We start from the raw sequence: 22,038 nt of genomic DNA, 5'->3' as shown, positions 1-22,038 counted from the left end.
GTTTTCCCTTCTTTTCAAATCATTTGAATAAATGTATTATTTTAAGTAATAATACATTTAAAATAAATGTATTATTTTAAGAGTAAGGCCGGTTTGGGGAAATTCATTAAAGACTTAGGAACACCTCTCTACCTCTGGGATTGTGTTGGTTCTTTTAAAGGAATGCCCTTTCCTCCAGTAGCTTCAGATAAGGTGATCAAGAAAGTTAACACGGCAGCCAGTTGGCAGCTGGATACAAAGCAAAACACTTGTGTGTCTAATTATTAGTTTATTATTGGTAACCCCTAGCTGAAGCTACTTAAATTTATCCTGAGATTTGGGAAGTCTTCAGTGGAATACCGGTTCACTTTGTCCATTTGTTGTGCAAAATTTAAACAAATCATTTTCTGGTGCTCATTTAAAAGTTAAATGAAAAGACATTCCTTTATTTCAAAAAGTTTTAAGTCATCTCATGTCCAGAAATCTTCATGAGGTATGTTATATCTCAGCGTACCTGCTCCCGTTATGCCCTGGGAAAAGAAATTATCCAGGATGTCTCTTCTCGTGCCAGATTCCAGGCCCTACATATTAAGCTGTTTCACAATCTGTACAGTACAAACTGTTTTAATCTGCTCTTAGCTAATTCCCTGACCTCTTGTTTAAATTTGGGATTCTAACTCTTTTTAGGAAAAACCCCAACAAAACAAAACCCACACCAGCCCAAGCCACTTTGATAAACTTGGTCAAGCTGTTCAGAGTCATGCTGTGGTATATCTTTTTAATAGAATTATAAGCCCAATAAGGTCAGATGAGCTCGCCAGCCAGTTGTCGAATTTGAGGATTTTTGTATTGTGGGTGGGTCTCTGAAAGCGTGGATGGCCTTTCTCACTGGTTGTTGAGGAAGACTGATCTGCATTTTGGCTTGCTTGGAAAATAAAGTGACAAGATTCACAGAACGAAAAGAATGAGAAGACAAAAGAATAGTGTAAGAGCCAAAGAAAAACAAATGTAACTTTTAAAAAATTCAGTATAACTTTTATCATTTTTCAAAATTATCAGTGCAATACAGAATTTATCGTATGAAAAATAGAAAATTAAAACAACTATAGTTCTACCCTGGGAGAAAACTCCTGTTAAACCTCTTTTTCTATGAGTATATGCATATTGTTATTTTTCTTTTCTTGTTTTTAATAAAAATAGAATTTTATGCTGTATACTGGTTTTAACCTGCTTTTTAAATTTAATAATCTTTCACAAGCAAAATTTAAACAACTGCATAATTTTTATGGTTATGCTGTTAATGTAGTGGTTTATGATTATATCGTAATTTATTTAATTAATCCCCTATTATTGTACCGTTAGGATGTTTCCAATGTTTCTCTATTATAAATAATGCTTTAATGTATAGCCTTTAGGTATGTATCTGATAATTTCCTTAGGATAAATTAGTAGAAGTAGAATTTCTAGGTTAATGGCTTTGTACATTTTTAAGGCTCTTGATACAAATTGCCAAAATGCCCTCTGGAAGAGGTATATCAATTTAAGCTCTGTTAGTCTATAAAAGCTTAATCTTATTGGAGACTGTCTATTAGCAATCTCTCCCTTGTGATAATAAGGTAATGAATTAAGAAACAACTTCTTTTCTGGAATTCTGCATATATTTAATTTGATTGTTTATAGTGGATGACACCATCAGCAGATGCACTTGGGCCATGATTGACCTATGAGGGCTGGCCCATCCTTTGGCTGGAGATCAAAGATCACTACTCTGGGCTGGGAGCCTCTGCTCTATATTAGGACTCCCAAACAGAACCCTGTTTATATCATTAGGAAGTAATCCCCTTCTTAAAGAAGTGACTTCTGCCTGTCATGACGAGGATGACCTTATTGATTATTGTTTGGAGAAGAAAACCTTCTATCCTCCTAGGAACCAGGTGGTGGTCTCAGCCTCAGAATTTAATGAATAGGTTGTGGTCCACCTCTGGGAATGGCCAGTGGCTGCTGTGTTTATACAGCATCACCATGACAATGTAATCATGGGATGCCCCGTTTAGGGGATTTCCAGCTGGCAATATTTTGCAGGGGACAAAGAGTACATAAAATGAATATGTGGTGTGGTTAGCCAAGAAAGTTTGACAATATAAAGTAATAAAACTGGTTTTCATGTGTCTTTAAGGAACAGTCTCATTGCTCATAGCTAGACTTTATGCACAATTTTGGCCTTCATTATATTCCAGTTTTTGTAGCTTTCAAAGAGTATGGAGTCTAGAGTGAGAAGAGCAGGATCTGAATTCTGGCTAGGCTACTTGCTAGCTTTGTGACTTTGGGCAAGTGTCTTTGGTTCTTTGTGTTTCTCTTTTCTCATCTGGACAAATGGAGGGAATGATACCACTTATCTCACAATATGGTTGTGAGGATAAAATGAGTTACTATAAAGTACATAAAATAGCACCTGGACATAGTAAGTGGTATATATGCTTAGTTATTGTTTGTATTTTCATTAACTTATAATGACTTTTGCACACAATGATGTAACATCAGTTATAATCTTAGTATTCTTTTTTGTAGTATTCTTTCAGCAATTCCCCATTCCTTTATACCAAAATAACCTCTGCCTCTTTCCTTCAAGACTTAGGTTAAGACCCAACCACTCCATGGAACCTCCCGTGATTACCCTAGTAAAGGAGTTGGCAAATTGTTTCTGTCAAGATCCAGATAGTAAATATTTTAGGCTTTGAAGGTCATAGGGTCTCTGTTGCAACTACGCAATTCTGCCGTTGTAGCATGAAAGAAGTCATAGACAATATGAGAAAAAAGAAAAGAATGGGCGTAACTGTGTTCCAATAAAACTTTATTTACAAAAACAAGCAGCGGGTCTCATTTGGCCCTTGGGCCTAGGCTCCTGACCTGATATGTCCTTTCTTACCATTTCTGAAACTCTGAAGCTGATGGCCCAGAGCATTCATGCCAAAGGTGGCAGGCCAGCTGGTTCTGGTGGACTGCAGGCCTGGGACTACTGCTCCCCACCCCCACTTGCTCAAGAAGAGTTGCTTAACAAGAGTTGATGTCCTCTTGCCCAGGACTCCATGGTGGGAGCTTCAAGACCACTCTCCCTGTCCGGTATTCCTCCACTCCCTCCTTCCCATTCAGCTCTCACTTCCTTATCATCCAAAGTCAGAGAAATTAACAATTTCTTTATAAATGAACTCTTTCAGAAACACTTGGCATCTTACTTTGGAGAGATTTGTCTTGTCTGGGCTGGCTTGGCTTGGGACCTCACATGACTGGGACCTTGGCAGGATGACTGATCCACTTCCCATGTTGTTGCTCCTCATCCATTAGCCTAGCCTGGACTTGTTCACATCGTGGTGGATGAGTTCCCACGGATCCAATAGAGGACAAAAACCAATGTGCAAACGTCTGGTTGCATCACACTTGCTAATATCTCAATGACCAAACTAGTTACCTGGTCAAGACTAGATTCAATGGGTGGAGAAGTAGACTCCACCTTTTAAGGGGAAGGGGGCAAAGCCACCTTGCAGAAAGGTGAGTATACCAGAGCTGGCATTTGATTATATACTGTCTTCTGTTATTTCCTGGTTTCATGTGTGGGTCTATTCTGAAAGCTATATTCACCATTCCATCATCCTTCAGCATGTATTTATTGAAGACCTACTAAGTTTCGCAGCCTGTGCCAGGTGCTAGAGATACAAAAATGAACACGACAGACAAGTTCCTTCTGGAACTTACTATCTTGTACAAGGGGGCAGCTGGTAAATAATTCGAAGTTGGAAGAAAGTGAACAGAATGGTCTGGGAAAGAATAACCGAGGGGTACCTGATTTGATAGGGGGTCAGGTGAGATCTCATGGCTGAGAAGGAACCAGCCGTGTCAGTAATAGGGGAAAGCATTTCAGATCAGAAACTGAAGATTTGGATTCTAAGGCCATTTCTTTATCTCTTCGCTGTGTCCATCAAGTTCGCTGAGTCTCAGCAAATCTGCAAAATGAAAGCAAATCCACAAGTTTGAACCCACCTATGGCAAATACAAACACTAAAACAGTGAACCTGACAGTTGCAGTGATTTCTTGTTAGGGAAGGCTCATATGGTGTGGGAGTCCCTGGTGTTTGCAAGTCCAGGGGTGAGAAAAGGGAAGGAAAAAGACTATCCTTGTTGGATACCTTCTCTACCTCAGGCATTTGGGCATTTGATATCCATATCTCATTTAATTCTCACGACAGCCCTGTAGAGAGTAGGCTTTATGACCCCCATTTTACAGATGAGGAAACTGAAGTTCAGAGAGGTTAGGGAACTTGGCCAAGGTCACATAGCTAGGTCTTGCTAGAGCTAGGATTGGAATCCTGTGCCTGTTGGAAAACACCGCTGCTTCAGCCACATTGAAACAGAAGAAAGGAAGCAGTGGTGTGTTATGGTCTAGCTTGGGGGTTTCATGGGGCAACAAATTAAAAACAAAAGCAGGTGGGAGCTTGGGGCCAGCACCATGGCGTAGAGGTTAAGTTCACATTTTCCACTTCGGCAGCTTAGGGTTCAGAGGTTCGGATCCCGGGTGCAGACCTAGCACTGCTCATCAAACCATGCTGTGGTTGTATCCCACATAAAAATAGACAAAGATTGGCATAGATGTTAGCTCAGTAACAATCTTCCTCAAGCAAAAAGAGAAAGATTGGTAGCAGATGTTAGCTCAGAGCCAGTCTTTCTCACACACACAAAAAACAAGAAACAAAAAACAGATGGGGGCATACTTAAAAAGAAAAACAAGCAGAACTGGCCTGGTTTCATAGTGGTTAAGTTCGTGCACTCTGCTTCAGTGACCTGGGGTTCACATGTTCAGATCTCACGTGCAGACTTATGCATTGCTCATCAAGCCATACTGTGGTGGCATCCTATATACAAAATAGAGGAAGATGGGTATCAATGTTAGCTCAGGGCTAATCTTCCTCACCAAAAAAAGAAAAGAAAACAAAAAAACCCCAACAACCTATTGATCATTTTATAAAAGAAATGACATTTTTAAAACAAAACATAAAAGAAGGAAGAGCTTACAAGGCAATCTTTCCCAAGAAGGGACAGTTAGCAGACAGGACCCACCCACGGGCATCCTCCCAAATGGTGCTTTGTCCTTGTTCTCTCCGCTTTGCCATGGATGGGTGGAAACTTCCCATCCAGAAGCCCATGTTTGGGAGCCACTGTCCAGCCCACATGTAGGGCCCCCAGGGTGAGGCCAGTGCAGCCATGATGGCGAGCCTTCTCCACAAGGGCACAGAGGAAATGCTTGCTCCAGGTTGTGGTGGTAGCCTTCTATTTAAAGCAGCCTTTAAGAGTTAAAACTCCACCAGCTCCCTGGGTCCCTCAGGGCTAATTTTGTCCATTTTCTCATCTGCCTTTGTTTTCCTTGCCTCTGAAGAAGGGAGGCCCTCATCTCCACGACAGTGTGGGGCTGCTGGGCTGTTTTCTTCCTGGCGGACAGCAGGTCGTATGTTCAGTCACAAAAAGTTTCGCAATCAGGAAGATGGATGTGTATGCTTAATTTTAGAACCTCTATTAAATACTTTAAATGTGCTTACTGATTTTGAGCAAGGCCAATTAAAACAACATTGTTTTTGTTTTTAATTGGCGTGGCTAAACATGAACTTTATGCTCTGTTTGGAGAACATTTTTGGCTTTGCCCACCCTGGTACTGGCTTCTGTTTAGGAGTTTGCTGCAGTATCGAGCCCCAAGAACAACCTACTGAAGACAGTAAACTAAAACAGGACAATATCTGCATGCTGGAGTAGCTAGAACTGCATTATGAAGCCTGCCATCAAGTTCGTTATTGTGTCCTTGAACCACACAGAGTTAGCAGGTCCCCTCAAGGACCCAAAGAGCTATTCTCCTTATTAAACCCACCAACAAGGGTGAATTTATTTATCCTCTCATTCATCAGACGTTCGTTAAACGTCTTCTATGAGACGGGCTCTAGGCATAGAAATGAAAGGTTTTTATGTATTTTGTCCCCAGTGTCGCGTCCCAGTGTTTAGAAAGTTCATAGAACAGTGCCTGGTAAATAATGGGTGCATAGTACATATTTGTTGAGTGACTGGATGAATGAATAGGCAGGGAAACAGACAGTGCATGTGCCATGTGCCAGGACACTTGTGATGGGGGACTTGATGGGTGCAGAGAAGGAGCCTCACATCCCTCTGACACGTTCCGGGAAGGCTGTGTAGAAGAGACGATTTTAGAGACGTGTAAGCATTTTCCAGATGAGGAAGGGGAGGGGAGTGTTCCAGGCAAAACTTGAAGAGGAATCTGAGAACAAGGGAACTTGGAATAGACTGTGAAGAATCCTGTGGAAAAATGGAAGCATCCATTCTGTTAACGTTAGTTTTGCATAGCCCTGTGCAAGCAGCTGGGGATCAGCCAGGCATTAAAGATGCTCAAAAGAGAAGCCTTCTTTGGAACTCCCAGGTTAGGTCCCCCTCTTTTACGTTTTCTGTTGTTCTCCTTGGCAGCACTTACCACAACTGTAATTGACATACTACTTATGGAGTTGTTTGTTGGATGTCAGCCTCCAGGAGGGCTGGGGCGGGTCGCAGCTTTCTTACCAATGCCTAGCACAGTGCTCTACACGTAGTAGGACCTCAATGCGTAAGTGTTTTTATTATAAATTAGATCTAATTGGTATATAGTAATTAATAGAGTAATAAGTGACATGTAATAAAGCAGATATAATTATATGATAATGCACATAGTATAATTTTATATGTTCTAATTATATAATGAAATGCATCTCATTATGTAGGGTTTGCGATGATACGTTCATGAAAACTTGTGAAATTTATAAACAGGACAGGCCTTTGGTGGCCAAAGTCCAGCTCACTTTCTTAGTAGTTTCTGCCGTCCACCTCAGGGTTAACCCTTCACTGCAAAAGCTGTGTTTTCTTTGATATTGTATTTAAGCAAACTCTTAAGGATTCGCAACTAGAATGATAAACCCAAGAACCCTGTGGGCTCTTAGTGCTTAAAGAAAATAAAACTCTCAACGTCTAGAATTTGCCTCCATATCTAGAAACATCGAGACAGCTGAAATGATAATCCGGCTTTTCCTAGTAATAGTTCCTATAGAATGAGAAAACACTTCCTCTTTTGGACAAATGTTCTAAATTGAGAAGTCATTTTGGGTTGAAAAAGCAGGAAAATCTGTCTTTTTAAAAAATTTCCTTCTAGTATATGAATAAACAGGAAGTGGAGGGTGAATTCTGAATTAGCCTGCAACCATGAATTTTTTTCCTCATGTTGGCCGGGTGAAAATAGTTTATTTAATTTGGTGGTTTTAAGTGGTCTATAAATTTTTTAGTGGTTAAAAGTTCATGAATGCTTGTTTAAATGCTTACTTTCCTTGTTTGGTTTAAAATATCTCGAATACGTTCATTTGCTGTTTTTGTTAAACAAGCTACAGGTCTGTAATTTTTGGTAAAAAGTTGCACCTGTGTCATCCAGTAGGGAGACAATTCCCAGTATTCCTAGTGAAGCTGGTGATTTGAGGATGGCTTACATCCCGATGGTGTCTCAAGTGTCTGTTTCAGGAAGTTTCAGTCAATTAAAAAAAATCACCCCAAATCAACACTCTAGTTTCTAATTCAAAGCAAATGGGGGGTGAGGAGCAAAATAAGTTGCCTTTACAAAATTCCTGGGGACCCCATCTAAAATGAATTGTAACAATGTTTTACAGTTACGCCAAACAAAAACAAAAAGGTATTTTTGCTGGAAAAATAAAAGTTTACTTTTGGGGTTTCCTGAGAGTGAGGTAATTATAACTGAAAATCATTTGTGTTTAAATAAAATTTATACCATCATAGGTAATAATTTAGTTACTTTTGGGAGGTGAGTGTTGCAGCCTTCTTGCCTTCTGGACTTTTTACTAGAGAGGGTAAATAGAAAGCTTTCGATTCTACATTTCCTTCTCCTGGGTCAACTCTCAGAAAGAAGTCATAAGAAGTGAAGTCGTCTGGGAGGGCATCCTGTTTAATCAGCCCCTTTATTTCTCTTCATGAGGGCAGGTCGTGAGCCCCTAGTCTAATCGCTCTGTATGATTGGTACTCTCCCCACCTGCATACCTACATAAAACCACAGAAACAATGAAAATGTCTTAGGTTTACATAGCCTCTTAGTGTTTCTAAAGTACTTTCACATATGCAGTTAAATTAGGCTGAGTTTAGCCACAGTGAAAAAACCCCACAAAACTCCAACGTGTGCAGTGCCTCATAGAGAATTTCTTTCTCTCCCATGTAACAGTTCAATGGATGTCTTCCTGGTTGGTGCCTTTTCTCCTCCGCACCGTGTTTAGGAAGTCAGTCTTCCTCCACTATTACAGCTGGGCATCCCCTGGGTCCTTAGCATCAGCTGGAATGGGAAAGAGAGCATGCAGGAGGCAGCATACCTGCTTCTTAAAAGCCAGGGCCTGAATTTCTGGATACATCATTGGCAAGAACTGGTCACATGACCAAAATCAACTGCAAGTGATGGAGTGCAGCCACGTGCCCAGGTACGGAATGCCCTCTTATCGTGGAAAGAAATAGTGAATTTGGTGGGGAGCTCACAGTTTCTGCCTTAGGTTTTTATTTGATCCTTATAACAGAGAAGTGGGTGGAATCGGTTTTTTCTCCTCCGTTTCACAGATGAGGAAACTAAGATGGAGTACAGGACCAAGTTCTACCATCTGTCTCCTTGACTTACGTATAATCTGATTCTGTTACTGAAATGGTTACTGTGCAAACTTCCTTGAATACATTTCTGCACTTAATTGTCCTTGAATCTTACCAAACTATCTTTTCAAAGTCTATTATTCTAAACATCTCCATATTCCTAGTATGTTTTTTTTTTGACATTTTGAGAAACTGGAAAAGCCTTACCCAGTTGAATTAGACCTTCATCAGGGGTTAGATTCCAGTGTCAGCCCATAAGGCAAAAATCACATGTCTCTGGAGCGACCCCAGAAAACCCCTTTGGAAAGCAAACTGTTGGCGACTGACATATGTCTCCCATTAAGACCTACAAAGCCAGGTCTACCTCCAGCTTTGGAAGCAGATTGCTGTCCCTTCTGTGGAACACCAGATGAAATAGCTGTTTTCTATTTTCATGTTGTACCAAAAATACATGTCCTCAAGTGCAAGAATCATACTAGCACAACACAGTGCTTGTGCCATCAAAATCACACATCTTTCTAGATATTTCCTTGTTTCTGAGCTTCTCTTACAGTAATAGTTTCTCTGGGATTGGGATTTCTCTTGTGCCCTTTATAGACTGTCTTTTTTTTTTTTTGACTCAGTATTTTTCCACTTCAGAAAGGCAGCTAGATGTGTCATAGGGACAAGCATTGCCAGAATGGGCTAAAATTTTGTTCTGTGGACCCTAGAACTCATCCCTGAAAAAAATCTAGAGAGGGGAATAAGAATCTGTGTGCATCTCCCCCGGTACAATGCCAGCATTGTCTGGGGTGAGGGGGAAAAGCTGAGGTTCTGGCAGGCCTGCTCCATTAGAGCCTTGTTCCTTGTTCCATATTGAAAAGATGACATTCCTTTGCTAGCAACGTCCTGCCCGGATTTCTGGCACCAGTTCTGTGGCCGGCTCTGTCGCCTGGGGCATTTTTGTTTGGATTGGTTTTGTTTTATTTCAAAAGCAGCAGAGTGCAGGCTGCATAAGTGTACAAGGTAAGAACTGTTTTTATAAAGCTTGTCATCAAACTTGTCAGGGCAGTCAAGGTGGCCCGTCTGCCAGGGCGTCTACTGCCTATTCACTAGTGTCAAAATGCGAGAAGGCAAAGACAGTAAATGTAACGTATTAACCTGTTCTCAAGTGTTGCTGAGGCAGCCTTCGGGTTTTAATGTGGGCCCCCTCCTCTCTCAGGATTTCATGTAATGCTTCATTTATAACAGAGATCGGTGGATTTGCAAAGTAAATATTCCATTAAGGAAAAGCAAAATCTTCAGTGACCCCCTCAGTTCTGCTTCTGTGGAGGCTTTTTCCGTGCCTGGAAATGAAAATCTCTTATATTGGCTACCGCTCTGAACTAGAGCATGTAAAATGTACTTCTCAGGTTCCGTGAGCCTTAAAATAATGAGCGGTAGAAAACTCTGAGGTGGGTCATTGAGGGGGAGAATACACTGGTTTTAGAAAGGATTTTTATGGTTAAATTTGTAGAAACCAGAATGATCGAGCAACGTTGGTTCTCCTCTGTGCTTTTGAATCTGAAAATAGCAGCATTCTAAGTACACAACACCACCATTCATACGGGCCTGGAAAGTCCCCCAAATCATGAAAATTATCCTTATTAGTCAAACCCAGAGGGGATCATCTGACTGCTCCTAGGGAAATGAGAATTTTTGTTTGGATCTTGCTTCTGTATGGCATACTCGAATTGTAGAGGAGCTACACTCTATCTGGGGAGTTTGGAAGTGCGAGCATACTTTTAGCCAAGAAATGCTTTTGAAAGCTGCTGTCTTAATTTATACGACTCCTCATTGCCATAAGGAATTAGTTTCAGAATAATAGAATTTTGAGAGGGACCATGTTTGATATTAGTTTCTAGAGACATGTCCTGCTGCATTAGATTCTCCTTCACCTGGTTGGTACCCTAAGTTAGCAAATTTATGGCTAACTCCCTAAGATATCTTTGGATGGCATCTATCCCATTTGAATGCACAATTTATCATGTTTCTGATTTCATCAAAAACATTATGCTAAAATGCTTGAATGGCTTTCATTATATTTGTTCTGTTGAACTGTGATGGAAAAAGTATGAAAGTTATCAGTCCAATGCCAGAAATTATGGGAGAGGGTATTAGAAATTGAGTCTGATTCTGGTTATTTCCCTGAAATGGAATTAAATGGAAAATTCCTTATCCAAATGTATTTTGGACTTAAAGGATCATTTCCTGCTTTAAGAGTTAAATGAGAAATATGCTGTATTTAAATGCATATTTATTGCTAACTCTTGCCTGTTGACCAAAAATTTGAGTCTCAGGTTCATATTATACATACAGATATCAAATTTATTTCTGTCAATATTTGTGGCAGCTGGGATCTACAGAAAATTATGAATTACATAAAAAAGCCTAGAGTCTAATTGTACCACCAACTGTACTTGGTTTTAAACCCAAACTCATAATGAAGTCATTTCTTCTGCTGTGTTCGTGTGTGAGATGTTTGCTGTGAGAGAGTCCACAGGATTGATGTTATGGAGCTCCTGGTTTAAGAAACCTAAAATAATATTTCTTAACTGGTGAGTCTAGGTCAGGTATTCCTTTATTATTTGATTCTGTTTCATCCATCTCATCCTTTATGAGCTCTGGGGCTCAGAAATAATATTCCTATTCTCTACTGTGTCCACTGTTAGAGATAAGAGCATTGGACGAGATTTGATGATATCAACCTCCACGGAACTGATCTTTCTGCCTGTGTTACGAAGGGTGGCTGGGCCATTGTCAGTTACTCTGGACATGCTCATGTAACAGAGGTGGAAACTGAAGATAAATAGGTTTAAGTTTATCTAAAGTTTTATATTTGTACTAAATTAGTATTTCATATTTTAATAACTTACTTTAAAATCATAAAGCTGAAATTCCTACAATGACATATAAGACAGAATTTAAATGGGTTAGAAAAAATGATTTAGATCGATTTTTGAAACTTGATGTCTTTGTAACGCTTGCTTCTTTTCCTTCAAGCTGTCTGGGAGCGCAAAGTGCTATGGGTAAATCTTTGGCTTTGAAGCCTTGCCAGAACACAAGCCACCTCTCCTCTCCCTATCATGAAGGCCCTCTTTTTGTTGGAGCCTCTGTCACTTCCACTCAACAATTCACTGACTAAAGTAATTCTTGTGGCACTGCCTACTTCAAATGGAGTAGAGCAATATCGCCAATGTTTACCCCCTTCTGTTCCAAGAAACACCATGGATTGTTTCTTTTTCTGTAATTGGGTGGTTCTCGATGCAGTCCTCTTGCACATACAGTTGCATTCACATGCAGTGGAAGAGGAGTTCTCTCCCCATTAGTATCAAATTCTATTGGGACCTTAGCAAGGGGTTTATGTAAAACCCCTTGGGTAAAAACATTCTTATTTGTCTGGGCCTTCTATTTGTTATACCATTTTTCTCTGCCAAAAATTTGTACAAGTTTTACCTTAAGCATAATTCACAGGATAGAGTTAGGAAAAACATTATGTCCCACCCAAAATTCCCTCCCTCTGAACTGAATTTGATCATAACATCTCTCCCATTTTATTTTTCAATCATCTCCCCTACCTCTTCGGTAAACTCCCCAAGAAGTTGAAGGGCAGCTGCTATCCCTGTTTTTATGTGAGAGACCCAGTGCCGGGCCTACAGCTGTTCTTTTCTGTACAATCATCTTTTCTCCAATCTGGCCTCTCGAGTCTTCATTGAAATAGAAGTGCCGGCAGCCGTCCTGACGTGCCAGGGTTCCTGTAGTGGAACGGAACTTCCTTTGTAGCCCTTGCTCCTATTTGAAATTATTTCACTGTTTACTTATTCACTGGTTTTCTCTCCCACTGGTATATAAATACCATGAGAATAGGGCCTTTGTAAGTCTTGTTCTCTTCTTTCTTTCCAGCACTTACAATAAAGCTTGGCATGATGTGGGCACGCCTTAAATGTTTGTTGAATGAATCTTTAATAAATAATATGTGAAAGAAATAGGGAAAAAACAAATAGCATTAGAGAACATTTGTGCCCAATAATTGTGTTCGATTCAAGTTATCACAGGGCAAAGGCTAAGGGACAGGTGGACGAGAACATGTTTAGGACAATATTGGCTCAGAATGTCTTCTCAGACAGGAGAGGAAGAATGAGAGCTTCAGTAGGCATCATGACCCATTCCTTTCTTATTTGTGGGAGAGCTCTCCTCTGAGCACTCAGAAGTGTGCAGGGGTGTCCACCCCTTCTGTCTTGCTGTCTCTTCCCTGCTACCCTTTGCCACCCCGCTCTTGGGCATGGAATAGATGATGCAAGAACAACATTTGGGCTCAGTTTGCCACCTGATGAGATGGCTTGTTGGTATGTGCTAAGGATGACTATTTTCTTATCAATTATTCAGGTCGCTGCTTAGCCTCAAGTTGAACTGGTTTTGAATTTCAGATATTGGTCTTTCCCCATTCTGTCATATGCGCCAGTGAAATAACAGATGCCTTCTTTTCATTATGAAATGATAAATCCTACAATTACTAACAAGTACAAGGCATACTGCAGTTTACTGAGGGTTCACGGATACACTATCTCCTTGCTTTTTGTAATAACTTTATTATGTAGGTAAGACAGAGAATGGAATACCTTCTTCCTTAGTGTTTAAATTTAAAATAAGTATATGAGGTAGAAGTTATATAGGGTTAAAGTGACCCTTAATAATCCATACAGTGTGTTCCAGTTACCTTTACTACATAACCAACCATGATAACCTTAGAGGCATAAAACAACTTCTTTTGACTAACAGATGCTGTGGGTCAAGAATTTAGACAGCGGACAGTGGGGTTGGCTTGCCTGTGCTCCCTGCTGTCTGGCGTGCTCCCTGCTGTCTGGCATGCTCCATGCCTCAGCTGAGAAGACTCAACATCTGGCAGTATCTGGATGTCTGGGAGGTATGGTCATTTGGAGACGTCTTCTCTTATGTCTTCGCTTATCTGGTAGTTGATGCTGCCTGTTGATGAGAGCTCCTGCTTGTAGCTTCTTGATGTGGCTTGGGCTTCCTCACAAAATGTCAGTTTCAGAGTCATCAGATTTATTATGTGGTGGCTCAGAGGCCCAAAAGCTTGAGTGGCAGAAGACAAGGTGGAAGCCACATGGCCTTTTGTTTCCTAGCCTTGGAAGTCCCATAGTGTCCCTTCTGTCAAATTCTATTAGTTAAAGCTGTCACAAACTCACCTAGATTCAAGGAGAGGAGATACAGACCCTTCTCTCACGGGCTAGAGCCAAGGTCACTTTAGAAGAGCACCTGGGATGGGCAATATCATTGTGGCCATGTTTGAAAAATCCAGTCTGCTGCAAACTGGGTTTTGTTTTGCACCAGAGGCTCTTCAGTTAGTGCCAGAAAAAGTAGGTGGCTTGTTCTTAGGAGCCTGTTAAAGGAAAAGGATGCATTTTTATGCATTGGGAAGACTGTGGCTCACTTTGAAAAGCAGGTGAGAACCGAGAGGGACTCAGGGAACCATGGGTTCCTACCACTGATCTTGCCCTGCTTTAGGGTGTGCACTCACCCAGTTAAACAATGGGTGGGCATTGGGCTACCACCACTTTTATGCTGCTGTGAGTGGCATCTGGCTTTACTGTAACTAAGTAAACTGAAATATACTTAGGGTATGTATAGTATCTATGGAAACAGAGGAAGCAGGTAAACCAGCAGGCCAAAGTGAGATCCAGCTCTGCCAGCTTCAGAGAAACAAACTGCCAGCTGATGTCCCAGGCAGGGGCCTCAGGTTCAGGCCCCGTGTCTTCCCCTGGCTTGTGTCAGATCATACAGTTATTATCTTATTGATTCTAGGCCACTGAGTGGATTTTTACTTTTATGAAATGTGGGTTCTGATGTGAGATGCTCTCATCGTTGTGTTTCCCTGATGTCCCTGCCAAGATAGTTATTTATTCCTTTTTGGGCAAGCTATTCCTGTGCATGGTCAGGGTGCTGAACTCCCATTGACTTCCACCAAAATTCTCTTTGGCCTCAGTTTGGAAGTTGTCTATGGGCCTTTAATTACACCCTCTGGCAAAGGAGAAAGAGCACTTGAAACATGCATAAATTCTGTACATATTTCCAGGACTGGCCTGTTTAAAAAATGCTGTCTGTCTTTCTTCTTTTTTTTTCCTCTCTTTGAACTTGGACATGAATTTTTGTAAAGTACAGCATGTCAAGGGAAGGTCAGTGAGAAAATATGCAGGGGTATTTACTTAAAAATTACTCAGTGACTCTATCATGGGCATTCATTGGTTTTTAGTATGGTGTGCTATATTATGAGATGAGCAGTGTTTTACTATATTTTAAATGGCTCCTTTTAAAAATCTCAACCTTGGTGTGCATAGTGTTATATAATCCATGCCCTTCTGACTATAAATTTTATTTTTCTTTGTTATATTTCAAATTAGGTAAAACCCCAAAAGCTATTTTTTAATTTGTTCCTATTTAAAATTTTAGCACAAAACCAAGGAAAATGTGCTGATTTATTCGAGTCCATATGAGTAAATAAGTTCATGCAATGAATTATTTACTTATTTCACGAATTTTAAGGAGATTTCACAAATTTTAAGGAGATTTGTAGAATGACAGAAGTGTTTTTGGTGGTGGTTTTGATTGTTCCTTGTTAGGCAGAATTGGAAGATCTTGGAAGTCTTCCTTGACATCTCTTCCTTGGCTCACACATTTCATCAGCTTACCACCTCCCACACCTCTGCTATCTCTTGTCAAGGAGGCTGGATATCACTGATCACAGAATCCACAGGTGGTGTCAATCCCACTGTATGTTTCAACCCCTCTCCTACTGAATATTTTGGATAACAGCCACATGGAAGTGAAATAGACTTATTTGACTTCCTCTCCCTTCCCCCTTTCATGTGTTACCAGCAAGGCAGTGACCAGGAACCTGGAAAAGAACTTGAATGACCCACAAACTGACCATTATCCCTGAGTAACAAAAGGTTGGTTGTATTCCTTGGGAAAAGAGAGATTTGTATACTTCATAGCAGGCTCTGTCTTGGCCGGATGGAATATTGCCGTGGTATAGTTCCTGCTTTTCCTATTAATGGTTTGCATCCCCTCAGCCTGAGCTAGTGATTTCCACTGGACTGGGAATCTGGTGGCCTGGGTTCGAATCCTGGCGCCACCACTTCCTTGGACAAACCACTGAAACCTAGTTTCATCTTTTGTGGACTGAGGATAATAACATCTGAGTGTTATAAACACTGTAGAGAATACCCAATGTCTCTTTAGTGAGAAAAACACTTATCTAGTACTTACTATGTGCAGGACACATATTTTAACTGAGTTAATCCTCACCACAGCTCTGTGAAGAAAGTAAAAGTCGCCTCGTATTCCAATCCATTTAACTGAGTTTAGGGGAAAAGGATACCTGATCATTTTCTGCAACAATTAGCTCCATTAAGAAGTTGTATTTACTTTTTCTTATTGGAGTTAGTTTTGCTATTGGAGTTGAGAATTTGGGTGCCTTATCAGGAGGGCCGAGAGGTAAGTATATGATGCAGACCAATTTGAGACAGTAGAGAGTGGTGGGGAGTATGACAAAGACAGCAGCTATCTTCTCATTGGTGGCTACCCTGTATCAATGGAGTTCAAGCTTTAGCATGGATCAAACTCACCAGGATGGCTGTTTAACCTTAGACTGCTGGGCCTCACTCCCAGAGTTTCAGATTCAGGGGCTCTGGAGTAGAGCCTGAGAATTTGCATTTCTAACAAGCTCATAGGTAATGCAGGGTGCTGGTCCAGGGACCACATTTTGAGAGTCACTGCCCTATGGGAATGTGGGACTAGCATTGCTAGGTTTTCCAATATTTCAAGTGTCTCTCTATTACTTGAGGACGCCGGCTTTTTCAAGGTCTTTTCTGGTTCTCCAGACATTTCACTACTAAAACACACTCAGACCATCCAATGATTAATCAAGAAAATATTAGAAACATCAAGTCAATCTCCTTTGTAATTGAAATCTCCTGCTTTTTAGGTGCTGGCAACGAATTTAAAACTTTTTAAAATACTGTGCTGGCTACCACTGAGCCAAAATAAACATGTCTCTTGGCTCAATTCAGCTTGCAGATTAGCAGTTTGCCAGTTATGCTCTAGATACTAAGATGTGGTGGATGGAAGTAAAAGAACTAAATTTGTTGATTATCTTCTCTACAATTAAAAATATTATAAAGAGGCCGGCCTGGTGACACAGTGGTTAAGTTCACCTGCTCTACTTTGGTGGCCCGGGGTTCGTGGGTTCGGATCCTGGCCACGGACCTACACAACGCTCGTCAAGCCATGTTGTGGCAGCGTCCCACATACAAAATAGAAGACTGGCACAGATGTTAGCTCAGGGCTAATCTTCCTCACCAAAATAAGTAAATACATAAATAATATTATGAAAAACTTTAGCAGAATGAAAGAAAAACTAGTCTAGAAATCCACATCATGTACTTTCCTTTTATAACCTGAAATGGAAGTCCATAAAATGTTAAAATTAACAGACGGTTCCCTCGGTTGGGATGTGCGGCCTGTGAGTTGTGGTCGCTGAAGAAGCCTATTGGCTGGTGATAGGCATGACTCGTGTGAGAGATGCCCTGAGGGCGACAGTTCTTTGTATCCCCATCTTACTGTACCACTGGTACTTCCCAGACTTTCTTCCTCTTTTCTTCACCTGCATCCAGCTTGCACTCTTTCCTGGTCTTGTCTTACTTTTTGTTTCCCGGTCGTTTGCATCTTTTGCCACTTCCATTTGCATTGTGATAGCTACTGTCTATCTTTAAAGCTAAACTAGTAGTAACGATAAGAGCTAATATTTTTTGAGCATTTATGCTATTTTAGACTTAACATGTATTAGTTTATTTAATCTTCATAACAACCCCATGAGATGGAAACTATTAATATCGCCATTTTATTATTTTTATATTTTTATTATTTTTTTAAGATTTTATTTTTCCTTCTTCGCCTCAAAGCCCCCCAGTACATAGTTGTATATATTTTTCAGTTGTGGATCCTTCCAGGTGTGGTACATGGGACGCTGCCTCAGCATGGCCTGATGAGCAGTGCTAGGTCCGTGCCCAGGATTTAAACCAGTAAAACCCTGGGCCGCTGAAGCAGAGCATGTGAACTTAACCACTCGGCCACGGGGCCAGCCTCTACAATCCCCATTTTAAAGATAAGGTCATAAGGCACAGAGAAGTTATGTGACTTGTCCAAGATCACACAGTTAAGAACAGGAAGAGGTGGGACTTGAACCCAGGCCATCCAGCAGCGGGACCCAGATTCACAATATGTAGACTGCCTCTATGGTAAGGCTTCAAACCCCTCATTTTTCCTGTAGGACCTGGATGGGTGGGGAGACTGAGTACACCGCAGCCCATAGAATCATTTCTACCCTTCCTCTATCTCCAAGTGAATGTCTGGCTCATCAGACCTTTATCTCAATAAAAATATGATTATACTCAGCGTGAGACAAGGCTCACTGCTCTTTGAAATGTCTAGAATTTTGTTGCCTGATGGGACTCATGCAGGATTTGTCTGGTCAAAGCTTTACTTGATTTGACTTTTTTTTAATAGATTGGCCCTGAGCTAACATCTGTTGCCAATCTTCTTTTTCTTTCTTCTTTTTCTCTCCAAAGCCCCCCAGTGCATAGTTGTGTATTCTAGTTGTAGGTCCTTCTGGTTGTGCTATGTGGGATGCTGCCTCAGCTTGGCTTGATGAAGAGTGCTAGGTCCACGCCCAGGATCCGAACTGGCAAAACCCTGGGCTGCCAAAGCAGAGCACGCGAACTTAACCACTCGGCCATTGGGCGGCCCTTTACCTCTCATTTTGGTCAATAGCAGAGTATGTACTCAACCAAAAGTTTCAGGCATCATTGCATTTAGGACCCATTAGACCAGCACTGTCCTATAAAAGTAGGATACTAGCCACAAATGCAAGTTAGATATGTAATTTAAATTTTTCTAGTAGGCACATTTTTTTGAAAAGTAAAAAGAAAAAAGTGAAGTTTCAGTAGTATCTTATCTAACTCAACAATCAAAATATTATCATTTCAACAATTAATTGCTATATAACTATTGAGAGACTTAACATTATTTTTGATACTTAGTGTTCAAACTTTGAAGTCACTTTTACAACACATCTCAGTTTGGATCAACCCCATTTCAAGTGCCAGTAGTCACATATGGCTCGTGGCTACTGTATTAGACAGAACAGCACTGGCTCAAAGAGATGTGAGAATTACACAGGGAGTCAAGCAACCCAGTGAGAAAAGGCTGAAATGTCAAGTGCAAATGGGGGAGGAGCTCAAGGCAGAAAAGAAGCGAGAAAGCATCTGGATACAATTGTTTTAAAGAAGTGCTTTTGGAGGAAGATAATGGGAAACTTTGGGGAAATTTTGCTAATTGGTAGAAAGTCTAGTTGAAAAAATATATATATATATTTGCTCTTTACCGATTTATTTAATCAAGTTAATCTTTATTTGGAGCTAGGAAAAAAAAAACTGCACATACCACAGTCGAGGATGTCAGATCATAATGAGAGAGAACTTCGCGAAGAATTATTTGAGGAGTAGAGTTATTCCATTTGAGTGACTTAAGCTTCTTGACCTCTAGACCCCTTTCAGTTTTCTAGATCAGAGGAGCATAATAAATTTTTAAATCATATTTCTTTTTTTTTCAACTGGTGAAAGAATGTGTGCATTTAGCTCTCATGGAACTTGAAGTTCGGATGGTGCAAATGAAGCATTGTCTTTCTGGGCTTTGTTTTGGAAGCATGGCAAAAAAAAAAAACAGAGATAAGAGCCAGAGAGACTGGAGGCTGTGATTACGAGTAAAACTTCTCTGGATGCGTAATGTCAGCAGCACAAACTGTTTTCATTCTCTGTATTAGTTAATGGCTAATCTAGAGATTGTACTGCCGTTTGCTGATAGAGCACGGTTTAAAATATTTTATCATTAATGTGACAGGGAGTTGGATAAAGAAAGTGAAGCGTGATTATAAAATGCTAATTATCGTTCTCAAGTGCATATTGGGCACTCGCGAATATTTGCAGCGTAATTTGCTTTATTTATTATTTCAGTTTGGTTATAAATGTTAATTCAATTGCAGATGGTATGTCGGCAATTTACAGAGTATAAAGTTATTTGGAAATCCTAATATTTTCTACCAAAATGTTCTGTTAGTGATGGATGAGCTAAATTAAAAACCCCTGCCCTTAAGAGTTAAATACATTAATGGCAAGTAGGTTGCAGGGATTTCCAGATCCATGCTGGCTATGTGGACTCCTTAAAGGAGAGAGGACATGATTTCTAATTTAGAGTGGAAATTTTCTTCACGAGAGAGGGCGGGAGGAAGGAGGTCCTTTTTTCCTGCCATCCTCGTCATGTTTCTTCAAGGCTGAGATTTTCTTCGTGTTCTGGTTCATAGCACTAAAGGCACATACTTGAAGCCACATTTTTTCTGTACTGCATCGACGGGTTCAGAGATCACGATGTTGATAATTAGGGTATATTTGTGTGTGACTGTCTGTGTGTGTGTCTGTGTGTGCGAGAGACAGAGAGAGTCAGAGATCATGTTTTCTCAAACCTCACTGATTACTTAAAAATATACACATGTTTTAGACCAGAGGTTGCCAAACTACGGCCCACAGGCTAAATCTGGTCTGCCACCTGTTTTTGTACATCTGAAAGCTAAGGATTGTTTTGCACGTTTTTAAAGCTTGAAAAAATATTCAAAAGATAGAATATTTTATGACACATGAAAATTAATATGAAATTCAATTCAGTGTTTTTGAGTAAAGTTTTTTCAGAACACAGCCATGCCGGTTCATTTATGAATTGTCGGTGGCTGCTGTCACCCTAGCACGGCAGAGTTGAGAATTTGCAGGAGAACCTGTATGGTCCACAGCCTAAAAACTTTACATCGGGCCCGTTACAGAAGGAGTCTGCCAACCCCTGGGTTAGACACCCCAACGTGTAATTTACAAAAGGAAGCCTTAACCTTTTTTTTAATTATTAACTCAATTGCAAAATTTATGGAACCGTAAGAACGTTGGGGAACAAATAGGTTCAAAGCACAACTCTTCATTTTCGAAAGCTGGGAAGGAGATTAAGTGTAAGTCCTAGCTTCTTTCTTTTACAGTTACGTTGATCATTAAAAGAAGTGATATTATATTACTAATGTAAATAATTTTGTGCTTTACACATGCAATATGCTCAAAATATTCTCTTTGCCCCCCAAATAAGGATAAAAGTAAAGATATTCTTTTATTGTCAAATTAAAAACATAAACTAAGCCTGGATTGTTCTATTTGTGTTAACAATTAAGGGTCGTACATGGAAGCACAGTAATATCAGGAAATATGGCTACCTTCTATAACTCGTTTAGAAAAATGTCATTCTTTACTAAGAAATACTGTGCTTAATTAATTCTTGCTCCTAGGAGGTCAACTTGGGGCACTCATTATGGCCTTAATTGGTGGTATAAATCCTGAGACCCCAGAGGAAAGCACACTGCGTGGTTAGTGGTCTCTGCCCCTTTGGGTGAGCTTGCATGGGTACCAGCCCCATCTCAGGGAGTGACAGCTTCTGGTTTTGATGGCTTCGGGTCTGGCCGCACTGATATTAGGTTTAAAGGCCAATGTGCAATAAGAAAAGAAATGCAATGACTTGTCCCAGTGTTCTGCATTAAACAGTGTGAGACAACCCACTACCTTCTGACTTGGAAAAATGTGTTTCTTTGAACTCCAGTTTTTCGTATTAAATTATATTCATTATACGGCCCATCTGGAATCTCCTGCCAGGCCAAAAATCATCTTACAGACATTAGCAAAAGGAAGTTAAATGTAATTTTTTTTAATTGTATACTTTTCATTTCCATTTATTTTTTTCCCTTTTATTGGAGAAACCAGATGGAAAGGAAGGCAGGAGCCTCTCCCTTGCTCTGGTTCCCTTCGGGAACAGAGGCAGAACATTCCTGGCTGCTGCTCCTCTCTCACACTGACTTGAGGTGATGACGGAGCTCTCTAGATTCCGGGGATAATTGCAGGAAAGGTCAGGAGTTCAATTCGAAGCTCACATTGGATTGGGCTGGTGGGGTTTGGAGAATAAGAATAGTGTGCTGGCTAACTTCGGGCTGTCACTGAAGTAGGTGGCCACAAATTATATTTCACAGTGTGGAAATGAAACTCAGAAATATCACATGTAATGCAGTTCATTTTTGTGTCTTGGTATTGACACAAAGTTGTTTTGTGGGAGTTGTCTCTTTGCTGGATTTTGACTCAGTGTGAAGAGGACCCATATTTGGGAGACTTTTGGCTCTCTTCG

General features: G+C 40.5%; 1 protein-coding gene across 2 annotated transcripts in view; it reads left to right on the top strand.

The window, feature by feature from the left end:
• Nucleotides 1-22,038, top strand: part of RARB (retinoic acid receptor beta) — a 166,834-nt gene that overhangs the window by 31,275 nt on the left and 113,521 nt on the right. The window contains exon 3 of one of the 2 annotated variants that reach the window (XM_046641578.1): nucleotides 13,483-13,627. The exons of the other annotated variant lie outside the window; for it this stretch is intronic. Coding sequence (XP_046497534.1) covers nucleotides 13,577-13,627 — 51 coding nt within the window. The 5' untranslated portion in view covers nucleotides 13,483-13,576. The remainder of the gene's footprint in view (nucleotides 1-13,482; nucleotides 13,628-22,038) is intronic. 2 annotated transcript variants of the gene reach the window in all.

This window comes from Equus quagga, chromosome 1 (assembly GCF_021613505.1).
Source record: "Equus quagga isolate Etosha38 chromosome 1, UCLA_HA_Equagga_1.0, whole genome shotgun sequence".
Taxonomy (NCBI): domain Eukaryota; kingdom Metazoa; phylum Chordata; class Mammalia; order Perissodactyla; family Equidae; genus Equus; species Equus quagga.
The sequence above is the reverse complement of the archived record's forward strand: the minus strand, read 5'-3'. Positions and strand labels throughout refer to the sequence as shown.